General features: G+C 31.7%; 1 protein-coding gene across 1 annotated transcript; it reads left to right on the top strand.

The window, feature by feature from the left end:
- Positions 1 to 123: 123 nt before the first annotated feature.
- Positions 124 to 22,782, top strand: LOC126743445 (activin receptor type-2B). The gene is made up of 11 exons (XM_050450546.1): positions 124 to 274; positions 333 to 474; positions 647 to 914; positions 3,822 to 4,205; positions 4,434 to 4,892; positions 6,814 to 6,999; positions 7,060 to 7,193; positions 12,557 to 12,812; positions 12,931 to 13,284; positions 18,185 to 18,357; positions 18,420 to 22,782. Exons 3-11 carry the CDS (start codon positions 650 to 652, stop codon positions 18,666 to 18,668), a joined length of 2,460 nt encoding a protein of 819 aa, XP_050306503.1. The 5' UTR covers positions 124 to 274; positions 333 to 474; positions 647 to 649; the 3' UTR covers positions 18,669 to 22,782.
- The last annotated feature ends 1,380 nt before the right edge of the window (positions 22,783 to 24,162 follow it).

Here is a 24,162-nt window from a genome sequence, read left to right as displayed (position 1 = left end):
GTTGCCATTTTTTCACTGAAAATTATCGATCGATAAAAAGTATTGTCATTGTCAAATAAATGTCAGATTGTGTCAGTTATTGTCAAAACACTGCTCTCTGGAGTTCATGTGAGATTTTTTTTGAAACTAGTTTAATTTTTTTTATCTCTTTGAAATCGTACTGAACTCGAGCGCGTCGTGATCCGGTCGGAACGAACTGGCGACTGTCTGGCGGCATTTTGTGTCAGCGGCAGGGGAACCAGCAATTAACAAAGCGAAGAGCTAAGATCAACGGGTAAACACGGCGGGTGCAGTTTCGTCGTTTGTGTTTATTTGGTAATTTTTTTGAATAGGAGGCGTTTATTTACTATTGGAAAACGCTTAGTTGTTCTAATTTAGTACTGCAGTGCCTTATACAAAACATCACAATAAGGGAACAATGGTTTGAAGAAAGTACAGCCACTTTATACACCTGTTCTGTGACGTTCCTTAAATGTAAGTTTTTGCATTCAGTTGCATAAATGCACAACTCGATTAATATTCTGTTGCATTGTAACATTTAAGAGCTGCTTGGAATATTAAGTATCTTGGCATTTTCATATATTTATTTTCCAATTCTTCTCATCCTAAGACTTCCATATAAGTAATAAATATATTTTATTTCAAGACAATGCTAAAGATGAAGACCTACTACTTTAGCCTTCTACTAATAAGCCCTATAATTTTTAAAAACAGTGCAGCTAATAATGATATAGATACAGATGAAGCCTACACAGTTTGTGCCTATCATAAAGGGACTATAGAACATTTAATAGATGATGGTCCAGAGGAAATTGATCTAGAACCTACTGAAAACTCATTTAGGAAGTGCAAGGGCTATTGCTATACCCTTTGGCAAGAAGATGGAGAGAATCGGTCCATTGTGATGAGTCAAGGTAAGTCTGCATAAAAAAGTTTCAAAATTCAACAGCTGCCCTCTTGGCTTAGCCACATGACTAAAAAATATTCTCATTTTCATTGAATTGCACCATATATTTCATATTTTCTGATGCAATAGTAAACATGTTTTATAGGATTTTGAGGATATCATAAATGTTGATATAACATAAATAATATGTTGATACTAGCTTCACGCAGATTAAGTATTAAATACAATTAGTATATTTTTTTAATAGATAGACTTTTCATAAGATGACATTTGGCAAAAAGTAGTCTCTTTTTTCCCTATGAGTTTATTAGCCGAATATACTGTACTAGACTATTTCTAGTTTTTGCAAAAAATAATGGTAAGAGGATGTGTAAATCAGTGAAAAATTTCATTTGTCCCAAAAAACTAATAGGAGCAAAGACTAGTTTAGGAATTAAGCTACTCTCTTAACTAAAATTTTTATTTTTAACCAATAAAGTACTTAATAATATACATTTTGTTTTTTAGTATAAGTAAACAAAATATTTTATCTTAAATTAATTGTACATTAACCCTACCAAAGATTAACAAACATTGCACAAGAAAAGTGTTGATAATAATACTAAATTACAATAAAATATTATCAATAATTATTAAGTTAATTCTTTGCTGATTCTTATATAAGGTTAATTATATTGTGCCAACTTTAATGATTTTTGGCAATTTTCCTTCAGATGTAATCAGTCTAAGGAATATCCAAATAGAAAATGTTTATTCCTTTTTAAGTTTTCAAGATCAAATTTATTATATATCTTTGTTTTCATTTCTTAGAACTCTTGTATTTTATTCCTGTTGAAATTACTGTCTTAGGTGAACAAATACTAATTTGTGTTTTATGTTGTTCTAGGACTTGATTGGCCCTGATATTGGAACATTTTAATTTATAATCATATCTCAATATTTGTAATGAGTAAAAAACTATATTAAATAATTGAAAAATGCATTTCAAAACTTAAATAAATATACTTCAAGAGGCATAAACTTTATTATCCAATGCAATTACTGCTAAATCAAAATATTAAACAATTTATGTAACTCAATTATCTTTGTACAAATCTTGCATACCAACTATATTTGATCATATATATTTTTGTCTCAATAGCAAAGATTTATGTTCACAAAAACAATTATTTAAGTTTGCAAGAGATAAATCATCCTCAGAACAGCACAAAAATATCCCCGCAAAATGAGCTTTGCCCTTCACAACAAGGAAATCAAATACAAACAAGCATTAATTTATTTGATCCACTTAAGCAATGCATAAAAAAAAATCAATTACCCAGAATCACACATTACACTGAATGTAAACATTGATAATATTAGCAGCATGATTCTGTCAAGTGGTTAAAACAAACCAATTAATAAAATAAGTAAGTTGTTTTCTTTGCAGGCACATCTGGCTCCTTTAAACTTAAGATTCTATTGGTTATTATCAGAGAAATCCAAGTGGTCATATTTATAAGTTAAGAGCTACTTTATAATTGAGGGGCTGACTGACATTTGTGGGAAATGCATTGCAATTGCTTTTGGTGTTAAGCAGAGACAAACCTTAGTAAATTTTTATTTGAAATTTAATGCAAAATAACATGCAAGGGTACATGAACTACCTACAAACTAAACAAAAAAGAAACAAACAGAAAAATATCTATAAGGAAATAAATAAAAACAAAAACAATATTATAAAACTATTTAACCCTAAATAGTAATCCTTAAAATAGGGCTTTATTTTAATAATAGATGTGTTGTCAAGTCTATATCACATTGGTTTGGTAATAAGTTACACTGTTTCTGCATACAGTTTATAAGTTAAACATTGGAAGTATTAAAATAAAATAAAATGGTTAAGGTAAAATTGACATGACCTGGTATGGTACTTAATATTGTTCACTACATAATATGTGCAAAGAACAGAATGCATGTTTCTTCATTCCTGGAGTGTCCTTATGGTAAATGTTTCCAGCATAGTTTTGTATGATTGAAAACAAGGCATTTAATTCCAACAGGTTTGTTACCCAACTACAGGAAAGAATTTAAAAAAAAAAGAGAAACAATAAAAATATAATGAAGTTGGTACTTCAGCACATGCAAAGTGGGAAAGAAAATAACAAAATTTGTATGAAAATGCTTAACATTCTATGTACTTAAACAGACTATCAGAAAGACACTGCATCACCTATCTACTTTATACTTTCTATAATGGACCTGAAACTATCAAAAATATCACACTGTTCATGTAAATTATTATTAATATAATTCTGGCACATTATACCAATAGGGGATAATATCAAATAGGGAAATAATCAAACAAGATATATTTAGAGCAAATTGTTTATTACTAGCTTAGCACAGCACTTTCAGCATCTGACCCATCATCAGTGCTAATTGTCAGTTATGCACAGGAGTTCTATGTAGTGGAAAAAACATTGTCACAAACTAAAATAATTTTAAAAACATTTAAGATAAACAACAAACACTGAGTGCAGGAGGACATACAATATTTAAAAAAGGAGGGCGTTAGTACGTTTCTATGTTTAATTCTAATAAGAATTTGCTCTGTATATATCTTGTTTAATTATTCCGTATTACACTTTCTAACATAAATCCAATGAAACAACATAAATCAGTTTTGAATTTTTTAAATAAAATCAATATTGAAAGTATCAAATTAATCACAGTTTAATAATAGTGTCAGATCTTTAAAAATGTCTTGTATTTCTTATTGTGAATCCAAACATTTTACAGAAATTATTCATGATATATTCAAATTGGTCTGCTATTATCCAACTCTCTACTCATTAGTATCTGCATCTAAATCATTCTGCAAAATTAACCAATATGATGGGTAATATTAAAAACAAAATCATTTCTTTACAAGGTTGTTGGGACCTATCAGGTGAACCAAGTGAATGCGACAAATCCGCTTGTTTATCAGACAAACCACCGCTCCAGGCACTTAACAACACCAAGTTTTGCTGTTGTTCCAAAGACAAATGCAATGTTGACTTTAGTGACATTTATGTGCCTACACCGGTACCTCCCACTACCTCTACGGAACCTTCCAAGAAAGAGCCCAGTATTAGTATTTTCATATGGACAGCACTCGCGGTAGTATTTACTTTTATTGTGCTTACTGTGAGTGTTACCGTTTATTACTTTTGGAAGCGAAAACCGAAGAAGAGTGATTTGGAAACTGGGCACCATACTGTGGAGTCGCCGACCGATTATAGTTTGGATAAGTTGAAGCTGGTGAATATTATTGGTAAGGAACAAACCTTTGAAGTATAAAGTATGTAAGTAACTAGCCTGTACATAGGAATTTTAATTTTTCAATACATTCCAAGTTATAAGTGGAGCATTAAACATCTGCAATTCAACTAGAAAGTTTTATTTAATTCGTAGGATTTACGCTATATTAAGAAATTGAAATATGTATATAAAAATCAGATTATTTATTTCTTATTTTACATATACCTACATTTTTTTTCAGGCCAAGGAAAATATGGTTCCGTATGGCGTGGCTTAATCGACGACCAAGAGGTCGCAGTAAAAATCTTCCCGAGCCACTATCGCAATTGCTTCTTCAGCGAGCAAGAAATCTACAAAGCTGTAGGGGACCATCCTTGCATCCTAAAATGTTTCGGAGGCGGCGAATACTCCAGAGTCCAGGGACATCCGGAGTTCGCTTTACTTCTGAGCATCGAACAGGAAAGTTTACAAGAATACTTGAAAAACAACACCATGGACCTGCCGACTTTAAGTAAAATGAGCCTCGATATCGCCAAAGGACTGGCACACTTGCACAGCGACTTAGGAAAACCTTGTGTCAGCCATAGGGACCTAAACACGAAAAATATTTTGGTTAGAAGCGACTTGTCTTGTTGTATTTGTGACTTGGGATTGGCCATTATACCGAGGAGTGCGGAAAGTAAGGCGCTTAGTGAAGCTGGTAAGTTATTGAATTTTATTTGGTTATTTAGTTATTTTACAGTGTGACATTTACAAAATTATACAGGAGCGTCAACAAGGCGTGGGGCAAAAATAGCGCCAAGGATTGCCAAAAATTTACAAACTAAAAATATTTTTGCATACAGCATAGGTCACAAAAGCTATCATAAAAAGTTTTTCTTTCAAATGGAACGTCCTTTATATTGTTTCACAAAATGATTAGGCATGAACAGAGTTTTACATTGATATATCATTTTTATATTTTTGCATGCCGCTTAATTAAGGTAATTATTTCTTTTATTGTTTCTTTGTGTCTTTTAGAAAGTTTGTTTAAATTATTTAAGCTAATTGCTGATTAAACCTGGATTTACAAAATATGTACCACAAATAGTCTAAGATTCCTTTTAAAGAGTGGAAGTAATATTTTGTAATTTTTACAAAAACTACTTTTTTTTTAGTGTAAAATTTATGAATTTACCAAAATTAAATAAGTAATATTTCAAAATTTTTAAATGGAACCAGTATATTTTTATGTTATTACATTTATCTGTGAATTATCTTAATTTTTTGTAAAATATGTCAAACCATTTACTTTTTAAGATATCTTAACTTTTGTGGAAGGTAAGCATAAAAAGTGCATGTTTAAGATTAAGAATAAATACTATTGCTACAACTAAGTATTATTGTTGCTGTTACTCCCAAATTTTGTGCTCAAATATTAATTCTTTTTGAAAATAACTAACTGTTTGAAAAATCAAATCTCCCTAATTTTGATTTTCATATTTTCACTTGTTGTAGCAGTCGTTTTTTCTTCACATATCCCCACAAGAAAAATCCGGTCTGAGCAAATTGGGAAACCTTGCTGATCCACCTCTACGTATCCATCTATAATCAAAATGCTAATTTAAAAAACTTCTAACAGCTTGGCTATAGTGAGACCCAGTTCGTCGAACATGATCGGGCAATGCTTGTAATGTGTAATGAAGTGCGTAAATGTTAGATGCCCGTTATAAAAATGCGGCCGAATAATGTATTGCTCTATAATTCATGTCCAAACATTAAGCAACCATCTGTGTTGATGAATTAAAAAAAAAAATAGATTGCTATTGTCATAATAGTAAAAATTATGTTTATTAGTAAATTTGGCTTCTTCTGAAAAAAAGCACCAGATCAAAAAATTCATTCTAATGCATCCTCTTTTGCTCCCACTGACAAAAATTGATCCTATTTTCATAATTCTTGTAATAATTGGATATGCTCAGGATGAAATTCTTTATTTGTAACTAGCTTCACCCGTTCATGTTATTCATACATTACAGTTCCCATTCTTTCAAATCTGCCCTTTTGTAGATTTGGAAACACTTATGGTTGGGGATGTCTTCTTTCAGGATACAGTTGACCATTAATTCTAGACCCTAAAAGAGTATTACTTTCAGTAGCCTCTAGGGCGAATATCATATCAATAAATTTCTCACCTGGAAAATTCATCATGAGTATTTCAAGTAAAAAATTGAATCTTACAATTAATAAATACTTATAATATATCGATTAATTAGAGGAGAAAAATAGACTTAGTCGTAACAATGACTATGAAAACGATTGACAAGGATAGTCTTTGACAATTACATAACTTTTGTGACCTGCTAGGTATATGTAAAAATTGTTGATTTTTGGCAGCCTTACAACTTTGCTATAGAAAATTTTTCCTCTATATGGAATAATTTAGATGTTATCTTTGCCGTACGCCTTGTTGACGCACCTTATATTAAAATCAATAATAAATATTAACGTAAAACAATAGCCTGACATGGAGCCCTGGGCACATCAATATACGTATTAATACTTTCCAATTTAACTTTACTGTTTGGATTTTACTGTTTACACATTAATATTTTTATTTTTTTAAAATTTTTACGTTAAAGGTACATTGAGGTATATGTCTCCGGAGGTTCTGGAGGGCGCAGTAAATCTTCGAGACTGTGAAAGTGCCCTTAAGCAGACTGACATGTACGCTTTGGGTTTGGTGCTTTGGGAATTAGGCACCCGCTGCGCTGATATGCAAAATTCTGAACCGCAAGCTTATTCGCCTCCATTTTATAAAGAAACTGGTGAGTTTTTGAAGAGAATTAAAAAAAACTCTCCATACAATTTTTTTTTTATAATTTTAGGTGAAAACCCAACTTTAGAACAAATGCAAAATCTAGTCAGCCGTCGTAAATGTCGTCCATTGTGGCCGGTATCATGGAAAGACACCGCCGCCGCTAGATTACTCTCCGAAACTGCGGAGGATTGTTGGGATCAGGTGAGATTATTTATGTTATTGAATCATTAATATCGGTATCTTATCAGTTGACCTTTGTTTTAAACCTTTGCGTCTAGACTTCCGTCCATTTACCCTATTAAAGTGCAAAAATAAGTAAACAATTTGCTAATTTTATTCGGCTGACGCATTGTTCTTAACTTATGTTTTTCTTAATTTTGATGCATTCTTTATATGCAATAGGTGTTAAAGTAAACTTAAGAATGATATATTTTTAGCTCCAATATTTTTTTAGATTTTCGCCTACATTTTACTTTTATTCAAGCACATTTTGCTTATGGCTTGTTTTTTTTAATATTTTGATGTAAATTCAAGGAAGTGTTCCTTCGTCGTAAATCAAGCAAAAAAATACCTATGAACATATGTCCTAAGCATCTTAGATTTTAAACTACAGGATGGTAAAGTGGACGGAAAAAAACTTTTTTCGATAAATTTGATACCTCTGTAGATATTTTTCTGAAAATTGATACGCAGTTTCTAAGCATCTATAGCGTTTTCCCTATACAGAATTAAAATTTTTATATTCGCCATTGGCGTTCATGTGGGCTTTGAACTGAATATTTTTTTTAAGCAATAGGTATGCCAATGGTTTTTCTTACAATAAAAAATATTTTTGAATTTTTTATTTCTTTTAGAGCATATTTGGTCTCTAAGTAATTTTTCGCCCGATGCACGGTTTTTGCATAAAAAAATAAAAACCAATATTGTGGATAGCCATAATACCTAAATCTGATTATCTTAATTAAGTTTTGCTTTTATAACTCTATTTTCTTATTTTTTTTTTTAATTTCCGGTAAAACATTTAAAAATATGCCTTAAATACATGTATACATGAATACATCTATCAAATTTATTAAAAAGTTTTTCTTGCAACTTTACCATTCTGTAGAGTAAAATCTAAGACGTCTAGGACTTATGTTCATAGAAACTTTTTTGCTTGATTTTGACTAAGGAACACACTTCTGAATTTTGTGGCAATATTGAAAAAACACCCTGTATAAGTTTCTTTTCTGGTAAAATGTTGATTTAAAGCTTGTTGTTTCTCAAAATATCTTAAATAATAGAACTGTTATTTTATATTTTTATCAACCAATTTTATTTTTTTCATTATATTGAAAAATTCCACTAATAACATTTTGCCACTTTTAACATTTCAAGAAATTTGAATTCAGTTTTCGTGTTTTTTTCCTCGTTTTATAATGAAAAAGCGAATAACAAATTTATTTAATTATTTATTAATTCACAAAGTGTTGTCACATATACTTTATCTTAAATTCTAAAAAAGCACAATAAGCTAAAAATAAAAATAGAAGAAAATATTTTGCGAATTAATTACATAGCGATTAAAATGCCTAAACCTATACACACAAAAAATACATTTAAGACATACCAGCAAAAATGTTATATCTATTAGTTGCTACAAAAAGTGAACATTTTCATGACTATACAAAATTGATAGAGCGAAATTCATTTAACTGATAAATTGGATTTTTGCAAAGCAAATCTACCAATTTCACTCTAAAGGATATTATGTTTTTAGTTCCTTTGAGTTCTTAGAGCATATTTATATTAAAATTATTTCTGAGTGAATAGTTGTGATGCATATGTTCTTCTAACACAAAAGAATTAAAATTTTTCTGAATGTACAGAGTACATTGGATTCCCTTGAATCTTTAAAAAGCATTGTTTTGATGATTTTTTTTTGTGCAATTAGCACTTTATTTATTCCTGTGCAATTATTTCAGGATACTAAGGCGACATTTAACAATGAAAAAAAATGAGCAACAATTTTTTTGTCAACAAAACTCAGTTTTCAAATAACCAAGGTATGTGTAACAAGGTTACCAAGTACATGATCTGAATGCCTATGAGTTAACTCTGCCTAACTCAGATGAGGGAACGAAAGGATGATACCTATAAATATCTGGGGCTTGCCCACTGCAAAGTCAAGTCAAAGTCAAAAATAGCTTTATTGTTACATAACATCATCTGTTGTTAACAAAGCATAATATAAAATCTTAAAGATAGTTGACAACATAATCTTTTACAAAAATATAAAAATTTTAACAATTCTTACATACATAGAATATAGAACACACCCAAAGAAAGGGTAGTAAGAATTCACATTACGCTGCGCAAAATTCTTCACTGTCAAAAAATTGTATTTAAAAACTCGTCTACAGAATAAAATGCTTTAGCAAGCAAGAGTTTCTTTATATTTTTCCTAAAACGTTTTTCACAATTTATTAGCCTTATATAAAGGGGTAGGTGGTTAAAAAGCCTTCTGCCCCCATATACAAAAGAGGACTTAATCTGCTCACTTTTTGGGATAGGCAGAGGTAAAGAGAAGGTTGTTCGGATATTGTAACCCGAGGAGGGGGGGCCAAGTTGATGGCGATATTTTTTGTGGATAAGACAAACAGTCTCTAAAATAAAAAGGCATGGCAATGTCAGGACAGAGTGTTTTAAAAATAATGGCCTACAGGGGCTACGAAAGGGAGCTGCACACATATATCGTATGGCTCTTTTTTGCAAAATAAATAGAGAGCTGAACAAATACTGAGAGCACACACCCCAAAACACAATACCGTATCTCAGATAAGACTCTATAAGAGCATGGTAGGCAATTTTGGCCACATCAAGTCCCAGAGAATGTGTTATTACTCTAATAGCATAACAGTTGGATGATAACTTCCCTAATAAAGAGGAGATATGATTTTCAAATTTTAATTGCTTATCAATCGTCAGGCCCAAAAATTTGCATGTTTCAGAAGGACTTATTGTTTCATTTTGCAAAGTGACAGTTCCAAGGTTACATTTAAAAGTTAAAATATTAGTTTTAGAAATATTAAAAGTTAATCTATTAGATTCACACCATGACTTTACAAGAATTAAATCTTCATCAACAATATTCCTTAATCTCTTGGTGTCAGTGTCATGCCAAAGTAATGTTGTATCATCCGCAAAGATAGTAAATTTGCCCCTAATTGGAATTTGAGAGATATCATTGACATATAGCAGGAACAATATTGGTCCAAGAACAGAACCCTGGGGTACACCAGCGTCCATATTCAGACGGGATGACATATCATTGTCAAAGAATACCCTTTGTGTTCTTCCAGATAGGTAAGAATGAAACCAGTCGAGAGCAACTCCTCTGAATCCATAGGTTTCTAGCTTCTGTAGCAGTATTCTGTGACTTACACAGTCAAACGCCTTAAATAAGTCACAGAACACCGCCGCCGCACTCTCCCCAGCGTTCAACCCCATGTACAGACTCTCCAAAAAATTGAAAATAGCATCAGATGTACCCAGTTTCGTCCGGAATCCAAATTGCTGATGGTTAAGAACATTATGCCGTTTCAGAAATTCCATCATCCTAGTTTTTACCAATCTTTCTACAAGCTTGCCAAGCGTGGGAAGCAGGGCTATGGGTCTGAAATTTGATGGGTCATCATAGTTTCCACCCTTAAATAATGGTATAATCAAGGCATCCTTGAGTAAATGTGGAAAGGACCCACTTGAAAGTGAAACATTTAACACCTCAGCCAAAGAATCAAGGGTTGGTAGCGGTAGCGCTGTTAGGACCTTTAGTGACAGCCCATCCCATCCAGAGGAGTTCTTATTTTTCATTGAGGATAGAGCTTCCATTATTTCACTAGAATCTGTTGGTCTAAAGAAAAATGTTTCAGGCACCTTAATGTTGTGTAAGTATGAGCGCGGATCTCCAACAGACTGAGGCAATAATATTGATAGACCCAAAGCAACACCCTGGAAAAAATGATTGAGTGTTTCGGCCGACACCGTGCTATTAGAAACAGAAGGGTTCCCAAAGTACACTGGAACAAGAGGTATACAGTAGCTTTTTAAAGAGAAGATAAATAAAAAATAGAACTACAGCTATGCTTAGAACAAAACTTCATTCGCAAAACACTACAATAATTGCAATAAATTCTTATGCTATACATGTAGCAGAATACAGCTCTGGCATGGTCAACTGGACCACGACGAAAGTTGAAGATTTAAACACAACGATTATAGTATTAACTAAACATAGAAAACAACATCCTACAGCAGGTAAGGAGAGATTCAACCTAGCTTGCAACAAAGGAGGCAGAGAATTTTTTACAGACATGCAAGTTAGACAGAAAAAGCAAATAGAACTCATGCAACACACTGTCCCTTAAACCAGGCAGTGAAAAATTTAGATAAAAATCTTACACTACGAAGACTATACCTGCGACATACCTCTCTCTCAACATTGGAACTACAGTGGAAAGAGAAGGAACTCCGGGACTGGTGCCCAAATATGCTAAATAATGCTCACCTGGTGAAAGCTGCCTCTATTAAATTGCTGACCAGTGGAAATTCTTGTCTAGAGACCAAAAATAAAAAATATTTACTGGTACTGCTATAGGAAAATTGAAACAGGCATGCCCGTTCAGCATAATAGAACTGACATCGTAATATTTAACAAAACAGAAATGGAAATATTTGTCGTGGATGCAGCAGTACCAAGCTCCTGCGAACTAGAAAAGAAACTCATAGAAAAAATCGAAAAATACTTACATCTTTCCAAACGGAAAGTCAAGACTATCCCGATTGTGATTGGAATCTCTAGAGAGGTGCCAAAAGAACTGAAGAAAAATCTGGAAAGCCTTGAACTTCAGAAAAGCGTTGTCTTTGAAATGCAGAAATGAAAAACAAAACATAAGAAAAACATTATACACGCTGCAATCCTTGCAACTTAGCTTGCCGGTTTCAGCGTTCAACGTGATCCAAAAAAAAATAACAAAAACAATATATTATTATTATAGCGTCAAACTACAATATCTGGATTAAAAGAATAAATAAATGTGTACAAAAACTTAAAAGGCACAACAATAAATAGACATTATAACTCGATAAAACTTAATAAATCCCATTTAAGAAATAATAACCACCCAAAAACTAACAAGAACAAGGAACAAGATCCTCCAAAGGCTCATAATAATAAAATATATAATTTATTGCTGAATAATTAAAAAAAAAAAAAATTTAGTTACATATCCTTCATTCTAACATCAGGTTATTTAAAGTAAATTCCTTATATTACACATAAAATGTACAAAATAATAATATATAATAATAGACCTAAAAGAAAGTTTTTAAAGAATTTACTGTTAGCATTTGGCTCTTAAACCAGGAGAATAACACCTTAGCCAAGTCTGGTTCTGCCATTATTTTTAGATTGTCGCCTACATAAATTATACTAATATCATATGCAACGCGCAATATATGCTTCCTGTTAATTTGATTAAAATTGGGCAATAATAAATAAATATTCTTAATTTGCGCCTTTTAAGGACGCAGAAGCACGTCTGACAGCCTTATGCGTGGTCGAACGCTTCTTGGACTTACCCAACATGAAGGGACGTGTACTGCATCCGAGCCATCCTCCGGCCAGCCCTACACCCCTTATCAATAACAATCATCTGCATGATAACGGCTTAGATATCTCGGCTGCCACTGTTGATACCCTACTCTCTCCAACTGTAGAGGAATATTGCAAGAATTCGAATCAGCTGGTCGTTTGTGCTGTTCCCTTACAGCCACATCAAGGTAAGGGCAAATGACATGAGTTAGCCAGTTATGAGACGATTTAATAAAAACTTTATGATTGTAATAAGCCTTATTAAAATCTAAAAGCAATTTGTTTAACGAATTATTCAATTTTTAGGTAGAAACCCATGCCTAGAACGTAACCTCCTTACGGGTTCCAGCGACAGCTTACTTATAGATAAATCCTCCAAGCATTGCACCTCCTCAGATTCCCAAAACCTCATACCCAACGAACTGTTAAACTATCAAGTGAACAACCGGGCGAACCCAATACCATACGTGCAAAATCCGGTGTATGGGTTCCCAAAACAACAAAATGTGGCGCAGCCGGTCGCTGTCGCCAACAATAACCATCGGAAGAAGTTCAAGTGGAGCGCATTTAAAAAATTGTTGCATTCGAAGAAGAACAGCGATAATCGGGTGCAGAAGGAGATGGAGGTTAGGTTGAAGAATAAAGTTGTTAATGGCATCGGTAAGTTATATTATATTGTTTTTTTCTAATTGTTGTTTTTATTGCTTCACCTAGTTTTGAGGATGGATTTAATGGAAAGCGAAAGGTTGCACAAAAAAAGTTTCAGTAGTTTCATAAACAGTAGTGTAGTAAAAAGTTTTTCATAAAAAAGGTCAGTGTTTATTAAAAGCTGTTTGATTATTTAATTTTTATGTCTTTAAATGTTCCAAGCTTTTGAAGTCATTTCAAGTTTTTTTTTAGAGATTGCTAAACTAACAACCTTTTTTTTTGTTCCAGATATTTGATGTATTTTTTTTCTTCCAAGTGAATCTTAAAAAGCATAACGGGCAGTATCCGGAAAAATAAACTTTTGTTTATTTTTCCGAAGAAAGTTTGTTTATTTTCCGCAGAAAGTTGTTTATTTTTCCTTTCTTCTAAGAAAATTTTTTCTTGGAAGAAAGTTTACAAAGGAGAACGATAAAAAGTTTTGGAAGGGTAGTGCTACAGAATTGGCAAATAATAAATTAATGCATCTTACTCCTATAATTCAAATTCAAAATAAATTTATTTATCATTAAAATAACAAACATCATTAACAATTTACAATAAATAATCCATTATGATAAATAGGATCATGACTCGATTACGAATCCGTTAGCACAGGTGCAACGGGGCGCAAGGCCTTTTTAAAAAAAGGAATAATAAATAAAAAACAAAGAATATTTAATAACTATTAACCTGGCCAATATAAAAGATTTTCTGAATACAAATTTATGATAATACAGTTTTTGTTTTTTGAACAGTAAAAGAAATTCCAGAGGTAGGTAGAGGTGGTGTTATGGTAGGTAAGAAATTTTAGATGGAGCCGAGCAGATACCAAAGCTCTATAAAAAATGTATACAGCCATTTTCATGGTTTTTAGCACATTAATTGTATTTCAAATCAAATTATGCATTACATTGCTGTTTTTCAAGGAGATAATTTCGAATATATTTTTTTAGTATTCCTATTGGAAATTGTTTAACATGCCCAGGTTAGTTATTCCAATGTTAAAAGGCTACAAAAACATAAGATTTTTGAAAATTTGTGTTTCTATGCTGTCTAAATAAGTTTATAAATCTAGTGTTATACATATGAAGATGATTTTTAAAATTATTCACTAAATATAGAGGCTCTCTAGTTTTTAAAATGTTATAAATAAAGGTTGACATAATTATGGCATTTTCTCCGATTTTTTATATTTCATATTATTCTATAATGCCAAAAGAAGTTTGTGATTTAGCAAATAGTACTAAGAACAAGCATAGTAGTGGTCTAGATAAAATCCCAACGAGCATAATGAAGCTTGCAATAAAACTCCTGCAACGTGTTCCTTCTCATGTAATGACATGATGATGTAATTCTTTCAGATACGGCATTTTTCCTAACACGTTAACAACTGCACCTTTATATAAAAAGGTGACCCCAATCTCTTAGATACTTATAGGCCCATTAGCCTACTATACTTGGGTTACCGAACAGATGGAGTGGTCACGTGATCGTTCTGCGCCGGAGGTGTGGCCTAGAGCCTCGATAAGGTTCATGACTTGGGGTTTTATTTAATTTTATTAGTCGAGCGGCTTTAAACTTTTTTATTTGAATTTTCTGCTATTCGAATATTTGAATCTTCGCAATATTGAAAAGTTGAGATTGTGTTTATTTTTTTGTTAATTTGTTTGTTAACAAATAATGGCTGACGCGCCACGTACACCCCCATTGTCACCCCCCAAGAAAAGAGTACGAAAACATTTGACCATTGCTGAAAAAGAAGTGATTATGAACATATATAAAACATGTGATACCGAGCATCCAGCATACAACAAAGTGCAAAAAGTCCAGTTTACAGCAGAAGCAGCAGGTAATAAATATTTTTAATATATAGTGTGTCCCAGGATGAGATGATGAAATAATTTTAATTTTTTACATAATTATAAACATAATGTGTAAAAAATTTATTAAAATAAATGTAGTATTTGTTCCTTTTTTAAATAAGGAAAAAATATATACTTATATTCAATCTATAAATTTAAATCTCACAGGCCTACCAGCGCAGCCCCTAACTCGTTATTCCTTCTTTCATTTTAAAACACATATTTAAAAAAAGATAAAAGCTACTTAAGTAATTCTCAAAACCAGATTATGATCATAAAATTATATTTTATAATGGCCGGGTCCATCAGAAAAAAGCGCTCCCTGAGCGCTCGATTGCTGCTCAGGTATGACAATTTCTATTGGACCTTACTATTATAGGCAAAACTTCCAGCGCTCAGGTAGCGCTCGGTTCTGATGAACCTGGCCAATTACACCCTAAATGTTTGACCTGGCACGATTACTTAAAAGGTTTACCTGTTCCTTTTCGGTAAACCCCAATATATTAACATAACTTTGCATTACAAAATACTTAAAAGGGATTATTATATCATTACCTGGCACAACCTAAAAATCGGTTTGGCCCCATTTTACAGGCGACCATATTATATTTAAAAAAAGCTGCTTACAAAGCAAAGCTGTACGGTAAAATAATTTAAAATAAGTAGACATAATTCTCCTCGTCTAAATCTGCCAAGGTTGCATCGATGGGCGGGCCTATATTTCGCGCACATCATTTACTCCATCTGTTCGGTAATCCGACTATGCCAGTTTTTTTTGCTTTTTATTTGAGCTTGCTTTATGTAAACGGCTTACTAGTTTTATGAACCAAAGTAACTCATTCAATGAAAATCAACATGGTTACTTAAAAGGTAAATCTACACTTACTGATTTGTAAAAATGAAATAGCACTTGGCACTTTTAAAGACCTATCTAAAGCCTATGACTGTCTGAAAAGACAGTTGCTAATCAAAAAATTGAATAGATACAGTGTTAGGGAAAATGCACTCTTAACTAGGGGTCACTACTTTTTATAAACGATCTCTATTCGATAGCAAATAGGATAAACCATAGAACTATTACTTTTGCTGATGATAGAACATTAATAATAGGCACAAAAATATTGATGATCTAAAAGAAGAAAGTAATCAAATAAAAAATCTTTTACAAAGAGTGACGCAATAGTTTATAGGAAACGATCTAGTGCTAAATTCAGAAAAAAACAATGTTCAGTTCTGAAAGTTTCAAAACTGCAAATAGGATGGAAATGTATATCTTAATATTTTAAACTTGTCTCATAATTATAATACCATTATGAAGTAAATTAAATTCTATAAGTTATTCCATTAGAGTAGTTAGCAACTATATGAATGAATAAACAGTAAAAATTCTGTACTTTGAAAACTTTGAAGCTGTTCTCGGTATTACATACGGTATTATATTCTGGGACAGAGGCAGCATAATTGGTATTTGTATTGCAAAAGCGTATAATTCGAGTGATTAAAAAAATTAAATATATCCTGTATGTCGGTCTTTAGAGAATTAAAAATAATGTTAGAGAATTAAACATAATACAGTATATCCATTGTATATTTTTGATTATTTAATGTTTTTCTTTAGAAATAAAAATGTTTTCTGTAGTCACCCAGCAGCGCTGAACTGAGCACTCAACTTATCCTTTATGCTAACTTATCTTAATAAAAAAGCAACCTTATTGCATGTGGATAAAGTTATTCAATAAATTATATTTGAGTATTAAAAGACTAGAAACTGTTAAGTCATTTAAAGTCGAAGTAAAAAAGCTATTATTTCAACTAGAGCCTTATAATTTAAATGAATATTTACATATCTAATTAAATGTTAAAATAGATAGTTCTTGATGTTTTAATATATTTCATTGCTAAGTTGTTGGTGGTTGTATATTTTATAATGTTTTTTTTTTCTATTATTAGTAATTAGTTTTATAGGTGGCAATTTAGCCAGGCCTCATTTAGAATATTAAATAATTAATGCTTTTTAACTGTACTTTTATTGTCATATTTTTTTTGTATGGAATCTCTTAAAGGATTTCCATTACGTTTAAATCAGGAGACTGCGAAGGTCATTGTAAAACATTAACCATTTCCAACGCCAATCAGTCTATAATGATTTGAATTTCGTTCATTTACTGGCAGCACTTAAAATTTCTTTATCGTTGTGTGAGTTTTTTTAAACTAATTAAATGATAGATTTTTGAAATGTTGATCTCCTTTCTGCCACTACTGTATTTTCCTAATTTAACCTTACACCCACAAATGTGGATTTTTGTCGTCATCCTCTTAATTTTAGTTTTTATAATTTTTTTGGCATATTTAATATTTGAAAAATTCTTTTATCGAAATATTTAAAAATTAATTTGTAAATATGTTAATTGAATTATAAATAATATTAAGGTTTCAGTGTCAAAAACATTCATGCATCGCAAAACGTCAATTTCTATCACAATTAATAGAAATATACCTCATTTCCGGTAAGCAGAAATGGCAAAATCAGTTGAAGCTTAATCCACATTGACATTGACAGTTTGGATGTTTTGACTTTATGGTCATCGTTATGATTATTACTGGGTGCTAAATCAGGACCGTACGGAGTGTGGTCTCTTATGTCGTGTAACTTATCTCAGACAAATGATGTGATGTAAATCTTAGTGTTAGTATACTAAATCTCGTGATATAAAGCTCTTGAGTTTGATTTACATAATGTGAAACTTTAAAAAAGCTTTTATAAGTGTCGCAGTATGCAGCTGCGGCGTGGAGTTAAAAACAAAAGGCGTTGCTTACTGATTGAGGGTGTCATTTTTTCCACGATAATTCTCCTACGCATACGGCAAATCAGTTTTTTAATATTTATTTTTGGCTGTAAAATATAATATTTATTTTAGACTCAAAAACATCTTTCTGTGTTTTATTTTCTATTGACTTTCATCCAACCAAGAAAAAAACGAAATTTTTTAATAGTGTGTGTTTTTTTCTAGGACAACCTGGTGTTACTACAGCCCTACTAGGAGACGTAGAAGTAAAAAGGCCATGCACCTTAGGCCTTTCGATCGCGAAACCACAAGAGTTCACCAACAACAGTGGCGTGACCCAAATTTTAAAAGGCAGCAACAGTTTATCGCGGCAAAGATCCCTCGAACAATTCACCGAGGTAGAGAATGACTTCGCCGTAAATTTCAAATTTTATTGAAAATTAACGTGATTTTATCTTAGGTTTTTTCTTCGACGACTGACCTCTCCCGACTGAAAGATCCTTCACAAAGAGTGAAGACACCGGGCGATGTTCCTCCCTCTGTGAGAAAGACCCGGGGTAAAGCGGCGACGAATTCCGCTCGTTTCTCCCTATACGACGACAGGATGATGAGCAGAAATTCGTGGGGCAGCGCCCCGAATCTCGATCCTCCCTCGGTAGTACAGGATCAGATTAATAGTGAAAACAGTGCTAGCGTTAGTAGTTTTTAAGAATGTAAGGTAAGAAATGATTATTTTGTTTCTGATTAATTCCATTTTTAAGTAGAAAGGTATGGATGTTAAGGAATCGCAGGTGATTAATGAAATCTATTGGCCATTTCAACCATTTTATTTAAGGAAATTTTCAGTAATTAGTTAGTACTAAAAGCTAAGGAGAATCAATGGAAGTTAAATAAAAAAATAATGCCAAGGTGCTAAACTCTAGTTTAAAACAAAAATTCTTCAATTCATTATCAAGATATATTTATCAGGAAATGAAATTTCAGAGGAGGCTATTTGTTATTTCCTCCTCCCTTTTTTAATATAATACTTTTCTGTTTTGGTTTTGGATAGGACAGTTAATCTGGCATTAAAACGTTCAAAAATATCCAAACAGCTTTTATTTTGCTAGTCGTTACTGGTCTATGAGGGTAGCTTGAAAACGAAAATGTGTATTCTCCCACCTTGTCGTTTTTTGTTGAAATCAAAAAATTTTAGAATTTGATATTCTGGCTGAACCATTAGGCATACAGAAAAAATATAAATAAACAAAAATTGAAAGTGACTAAATTCTTAACAATTTACCTTCAATAAAAACAAGGTAAAATGTGTAAAAGTGAACAAAATAATTCGTTTTTTATTAATATTTGTTGGTAACTTAGACTCATTCAAGCGCGTTTTTTTTTCAGTATCTCATTTTTCAATATCTCTTTCCTATTTAGTATAATACATAGTCTTAGGGTCATCTTCAAAGCTATTTTGTGATATCCGGGGAAAAGCGCATAAGGAAACACAAGGATCTATTTAGATACATACAGGTATTTATTGAACATCTCGGAGCAATGTGCATCAATATTACAGATGCACAACATTGGAATTACTTAATGACATTAATTGACAAAGGTGGCTTCTCCTCACTTCCTTTTACCAGAGGATCTACAACAAAACATTTTATCTACCAGTCTTCTTATATGCAACTGGCCTAGGTTCATAAAAAGTAGGATCTTATTGCAAAGCAAAATAATAGACGAAGGGTCCTGTTTACTTCACAATCTTTATTTCAAGAATCCCGACGCGTTTCGGTTGTTAAACCATTGTCAAGGGAAAGTACTTCACCCTGGAGAAATTTATGGTAATCTTAGGATCTATTAAATCAGGGAATCAACATTAATCTATAAAGATTGTAAGCTGTTACACATTTTTTATGTTATATTAAACATTTTTAGCCAATCATGGCCTAAAATGTTTGTACCTTCATTTTTAATTAGATAAAGGGCAATTATGTTATTCATATCTTTGTACCTCAAATGGACAACAAAAGATTTTCAGCGATAAAGGTGGTACTACCATATACCAATTTTGAAAGACATATAATAAACTTTACGATTTTTTAAATAAACTTTACGATACTGAAAAAAATTAAAATTTCATTACTAAAAATAAGCAATGTAAAGAATAATAAGGAGCCTCACTAAAAACGGTGTTTTTTTTACAAATTAACATTTTTTTAACGTGTTTTATTTACAATACCCACTAATATAATAGTTGATTCTAAGGTTTGTAAACTAATTCTCTAGTGCCGTGACGCAGTAACGGTACACAGCTTTAAAACCAAATTTCTAGGTGTGACACTCATATTGTAGTTAACGTCTTAAAGGCATATCAGGAAAAAGTGAACAAAGTCAATAAAGTGAGCTATGTGAGCTGTATATTATTCAAAAAACGTTAAAATAGAAGTTTAAAGATTTTATTTTACAAATATTTGTACAAATTTTCAACTGTCTATCTTTTTTGGTTTTTAAGTTATGTCCAATAATTCCACAAACAAAACTACCATCAATGGTTCTTTGAAAGAGCAAAAGCTGCCAGATTAACTGTACTAAGTTTTCATAAACAAAACCATAAATTTGACTTCGTCAGAATACTATTTTTGGATATTAGTGTATTTATTCCATTAAAAAAATATTTCAGGAAATATTCCTTATCAAATAAAAGAATAAGCATGACTCTTGCCTTTGACTTCTGCTGATGTGTGTTTCAATGTCATTCAAAAAATTAATTTTTAAATATTTTTTATATGATTCTTTAATTGCGTGCAAACTGTTACAGGATTTTTTGTCTAGTAAACTAAATTTGCAATTAATCGTCTCATTTGCAATTTATTACTTTATATTAATTTATATTTTTAAGTAAAAAAATTGATAGAAGAAAATCATAAATATTGACAATATAGATTAAACATAAAGTGAAAATAAGTATTCCAACTCTTATATTCTCAATCTGGAAATCAAGTTCTAACTATTTTTAAAGGAATCTAGTGAGCCTCCAGATCAATCAAGATAGAAACGTTCATAAAATTCAATAATCTAGTTTATGGACGATTCAGACCATAATTCGTTCCATGAAAACGTTTTATTTCGTTTTAAAGTACGTACTGGTACTTTGGAGCCAATATGTTCCAAAAATCAAGACCACTTCCACCAGCCTTTCTTCTATGAGATAATGACTGTATCTTTAATTCTGGGTTTTGATCATCAAATCTGGAATTTCTCAAAAGGTTTATAATTTATTCTGAACATTTTTAATGTGTACAGCAAAAAATAAAATCCCTACTAAAGGATGTAATTTGATCTCGGAAAAAAATCTCTAAAACATAATCGCCTGTTCAAACAAACCGTTTTCGTCACTTTTTGGATGTTTTTATCCGATTTTGATGTTAAGCACCTCCTTATCATGATGGCTCGTGTTTTAAATCTGCATTTTTTTCATATATTTTGGTGCGAATGGCCAACACTTTTCACCTCGTTTTCGTGTACATATTAAAGTGATGAATAATATTCCAGCATTAGAACAAATGCAAAGTTATTATCTTATTTAAAGTTTAATCAAACATATTTTTTTATCTCGAATTTCACCAAATTCGTAGATTTTATTAAAGATATACTTTGTCGATGATATTGTTAAACTTCCTTTGTTTTATCTACGGATAAAATCCGAATTTTATTTATTTCATTTTGTACTTAAATTTAATCATAAACTTAGAGTAAGAGGAAAATATATATCTGCCTAAATATGAGGCCTTTAAAATGTAAACTAATCGTAAAACTACTATGTAAGTTTACTATTTGAACTGGTTATATACTATTTAGGTTTTATACTAAGATGTGTGTAAAATTGACGCCATATTAGAGTCCTTAAATGTAAGATTTTATTAAAAAAAAAACTAATATAAGGCACAAAAAAGTGTAGAATTAAGATGCATTTTTTTTGCTTAATGATGCAATATTGTGTGCATATATGTCGGTGCAGGATTTGCTATATAAAATAATTTTAAAATAAACAGTTTATATGGAAATATGAACTCATTTGTTTTGTTTTTAAGATGCATACGTCAAAACTCTTAATGATTCTGGAACGAGCAGTTTTTCCTGAATTTTTGCTATATTACCTATAAAATTTTCAATTTCAATCACTTTGACGATAGTTTTACTGAGTGCTGCTAGCAGCCTTTTGACCTACTGGAACTATTAAAAAAAAAACAAATTGTCATCTTAAAAGAAAACACTTTAGAACAATCGTTCATATAAACGTTTAGGATATAGATGAAACGAAACCTGTGCTTTTATTTAGTTAAATCATAAGGTAGGAAATATATTGATCTCTGTTAAAAACGATTGAATTGTTATTGTAAATATTGGTACAGTATGGTAGCTTTAGGTGTAAAAATAATCACGTTTTCATAAAGTATGAGATTGTAAATACTAAACTGTTGACTTCTTGGAACGATCTAATAAAATACATCTTCTAAGAATGAATTTGAAAATAATCTTATTTGCTATATAGAGGGTAGAGAAGCCAGAAAGTAAAACAGCCAGAAAATGCGTTTCTTAACCCCTGAAACGGCGTTGCCTGCCAGTTGTGGGTTTCAATGGATCACTCTCTTTATAATATAGAATTTCTTTAAGAACATATTAAATCGATCCATGATGTCGACGTCTTAGAGAATATGTGTAACTGAATTCCAGCTTTATTGGTTTGACCATTTACTTAAGATCGACAATGTTTTCTGCTTTTTTATGTAGTATAAGGCGTTTAAAATAGTTTATAATAAACCATATTACCTAAAGTGTTTTTCTTTGAATATTGTTTTGTAGGGATCTTAGCAGCGGAGGAAGTAAGTAGCAAAAAAGGTTTCAGGGGTGTAAGTTTAGAATGGTATAAGTCCTACCTGTCTGGCCGAGTCCAGGAAGTACTTTTTATTGATGAAATATCAAGGGACTTGTCTGGTGTTCCCCAGGGTTCAGTTTTGGGCCCACTGTTATTTATTTTTTATGTTACCGACCTCCTCCGAATTTTTACTGAAGGGAAGTTCACTAAACCTAGTGAACATGCAGTGATAGTTGTATCGTCTGCAAACATGCATGATGGTGATCGGTCTCAATTAAGGAAAAAAGTAACTTCCGGTCTTCACAGTAAAAAGCTGTAACTCAAATTTGTTGGGTTTTAATATTTCGAAGACTATAATATTGTTACTTTTAAAGGTTCCATTAACATTATTCTTATGGACTGGATTCTCTTCTTGTTGCAACCCAACAGTTTAATAAATTTTTGGGTTTAACCATTGATGGTACTTTAAAACTTAAGGACACATCTCTCGTGTTTGCAGGAAGGACTCATCTGGGTGTTATGCTCTTAGAGTGATAACAAATAATTTGGATTTTGCAATAGCTAAAATATGCATTTTATGCCCTAATTGAGCCGCCTTAGATTCAGGTATGATATCCCATACTAAGGGTTCTGTTCTCAGTACCTTTTTCATGGCTTGTTTGTTTTTCAGAAGAGAGCAGTTCGCTATTTCTGTGGGAGGACTTTGAACTTAAGAGACACTATGCGACGCGCCAGGTCTGTTTGCTTGGGTTGTCTATTCCTCACTATTCTTGTTAGGAATTCATTTGTATTTGCAGGTAGAAAACTTTTCAAATGGTTGGAAAGGTTCCCTTAAATATAAGACAACTAAAGTGCACAAAGAAGTTTAAGAGAGCAGCTAAGAGATAGCTTGGAGGAATTTTATGAAGATAATTTGATCTGATGCTTATTTTTATGTTTCTGTTTATCGCCATTGACGAAATTTTAATGTATAATTATTGAATTTTTTAGTGTTTCATATTTTCTCAAGTTTTTTGTATGTCTTGGTTCCTAATATAAGTATTATACTTTACATCTTATATCTACATTAAAATTTTAGTTTGACCAAATGGCCTTGTCAACAACTATGTTATGATAATAAAGCTATCTTTGACTCTGACTTATATCTTAGAATCCGTATTAGAAAAAAAGTTGAAGGTCTTCCCGGAAAAATACAAGCCGAACGAAAAGGATACTTTAATAGTGCTTTTAGAAAGTTGTCTTGGATTTTCTTTAAAGTATAAAAATATAGCTGTAAAAATAAATAGAAGTCAAAACTATATTTTCCAGAAGTAATAAAATTTTTGGAAAAGGCGCGTTG

The sequence above is a fragment of the Anthonomus grandis genome, chromosome 12 (genome assembly GCF_022605725.1).
Source record: "Anthonomus grandis grandis chromosome 12, icAntGran1.3, whole genome shotgun sequence".
Classification (NCBI taxonomy): Eukaryota; Metazoa; Arthropoda; class Insecta; order Coleoptera; family Curculionidae; genus Anthonomus; species Anthonomus grandis.
The sequence above is the reverse complement of the archived record's forward strand: the minus strand, read 5'-3'. Positions and strand labels throughout refer to the sequence as shown.